Source organism: Loa loa (assembly GCF_000183805.2).
Source record: "Loa loa unplaced genomic scaffold supercont3.584, whole genome shotgun sequence".
NCBI classification, from domain to species: Eukaryota; Metazoa; Nematoda; class Chromadorea; order Rhabditida; family Onchocercidae; genus Loa; species Loa loa.
Window position 1 is genome coordinate 25,220 of NW_018108764.1, and position 2,524 is coordinate 27,743.

Here is a 2,524-nt window from a genome sequence, read left to right on the forward strand (position 1 = left end):
AATCGACTTTACTTATTTGTGTGTAAACAAAACTGATCTATGAATTTTAATTCCATACCACTGTTTACTATTTGAAGTTTCATCCTATTTTTTCCATCAACAAGCGAACTGAAGCCAATGAATTTGTGTTAGAGTGCTAAACTACATTTTCAGTGATGCTTCATATATATTCGACTGTATCCCTCATACTACTTACTACTGTCCATCCCGGATATGCACATGCATGCTTTTTCTCATCTGAAAAACTTCTCCTTTAACATTTGTATTTGCTTTGGTAATTAATTAACATAATTTGAAAATTAATTGCAAAATTATCAGCAGCACAAAATAAATTTATCACATTACATTTCAATAGACGAAAAGAAAAATTAACTTAATGGACGAAAAACTGTTTACTCGTTTTGCATATATCTAAATAAAATAAAAAAAAGAAAAAGAAAAAACAAAGAAGTTGGTCTTAGTACTACCTTTATTGGAATGTTTTCGCATGACAATCACAAAATCTATGTCGGTTTTCGTTTCTTTATTACCTAAATCTTCAACTTTACCAATCGAATGTAACCAGGGAAAATTAATTTTGAGTATTGAATTATTTTTTAATTCGATTTCCAATATGTTCGTTAATGTAAAATTTTTCTTAGTAACCTTCAGATGATATCAACCATTAACATTAGAAGTGATGATGCATTGAGGGATGATAGTGTATGATCGAAATGAAATTTGTTCATGCTAATAACAATTAGCTCTTTTAAGGAATACTTATCCTGGCCTTATTAGCTTTTTTGAGGTATGCTTAGCCTGGTCTTATTAGTATCTTCATCTCTTTTTTCATATTATTAGCAAAGTTGTTTACGAATCTTTTTATAGAACGATAGCGGAAATTATTTAAAGTATATAATATGGCAAGAATGATTGCTTTTGATTATATTAATAATATATTTCAATTTTTTCTTTTATACTTTTAAATTGATATTTAATAATTTTATATTTGAAATAATAATTTTCAATTATTTACAATTAGTCTTATACAGCGTTTAATTGCAATTAAATTCTAATTTTTGTAAATTCATATAAAATTTCCTTACTTGATAGTAAACAATGGTTGAATTATATTATTATGAAAACATGCTAATGAAATATTTTGAATGTAGCAGTGAATTTGGTGACATAAAACATCAACGAGTATAAATGACCATATATTTGCAAAATATTTTGTAAATACCTTTAAAGTTATTATCCGCTTTAATATAATTATAAAATCAAAAATTTTGTCAATTACCACCACTTATTAGCTTACTATCATCCATCAAAGCAAATGTAGGATGACGCTAAAAGTCACATTCAATTCATTGTTTAAATTTCTTAAAATATACTAAAATAAGATATTAGAATATTAAAAATAATAAATTTATTTATTAGTAATAACGTTTATTCGGCATAATTATTATTGAAATCTTTTTTTTCTGTATAATTACATATTTAATTCATAAAATTGAAATTCTAACATAAATTGAATTGTTGAACGATTGAAAGTAAATAACTTCATGAAATGCAAACAAATCCATCAGAAATAAAACTTTTGAATCATTTATTTCAGTTTTTTTTCTTTTTTCTTTTTACAATCAAATCAATATTAAGAATGCAAAAAATGAGCTTCTTTAAAAAGTCGTTTCGAATTACATTCAGGTAATAATATCCTTTCCACATCTTCCACAGTTATAAATCCATCATTGTCAGTATCCATCTTCTAAATTTAATCGTATAATAGAATTTTTTTCTTTTTTTCTTTTGGGTAAATATACAATAAGCAATAAATACAATATGAAAGTAATAAAAACGGAAAATAAATTGAAGAAATAAAATTTGTTCATTAATTAATTCATTCAATTTCAGCTATAATTTCAATATTTTGTCGTTCATAAATCATTTATTGTTATCATTACACTTTACAATCACTATTACTAACATTAATTACTTTTGTTATTGTCCGTTAACATTATTATCATCATTATTGTTTTTATTATTATTATTATTATCACTGCAGGTATCATTAAACAAGGATAGTGTTGTTATCGAAAAAAAAAAGAAGCTAACATTAGGATATTGCATAAACATACCTTGAAACATTGCATAATATAATATTTGAAATTTGGTGATAATTGGAGTGAGATCGATGGATTACTATCATTGCGATCATTATGATCATTATAAATATGCATTTGATTAAATAACTGATCCAAATTATATACCATAAATGGGACATTTAAACTGTACACAGCTTCAGCATAATCTTTAAAGGCATTCAAATTTATTTGTTCCTAAAAAAAAAATAAATAAATACATAAATACATAATAAATAGAAATGAAAATGAAATACTTCGCTTAGATAAACAGTAATTGATTATTGTTACTTGTACCTGTACATGTACAGGTATATGTATATACACCTGTACTTAATGAATGATATTTTCAATTAAGCCACATTTATTTCATGCTTTTTTTTTTGACATGGTCGACTAATTGA

The 2,524-nt window shown here is 24.5% G+C and overlaps 1 protein-coding gene across 1 annotated transcript; it reads right to left on the reverse strand.

Moving 5' to 3' along the window:
* Positions 1-1,633: 1,633 nt before the first annotated feature.
* On the reverse strand, positions 1,634-2,318 carry LOAG_14546 (hypothetical protein; the record flags this gene model as incomplete). Its single annotated transcript, XM_003150041.1, has 2 exons — positions 1,634-1,747; positions 2,118-2,318. Coding segments are annotated over 2 exons (315 nt in total), but the record flags the coding sequence as incomplete, so codon positions are not given.
* Between the last annotated feature and the right edge of the window lie 206 nt (positions 2,319-2,524).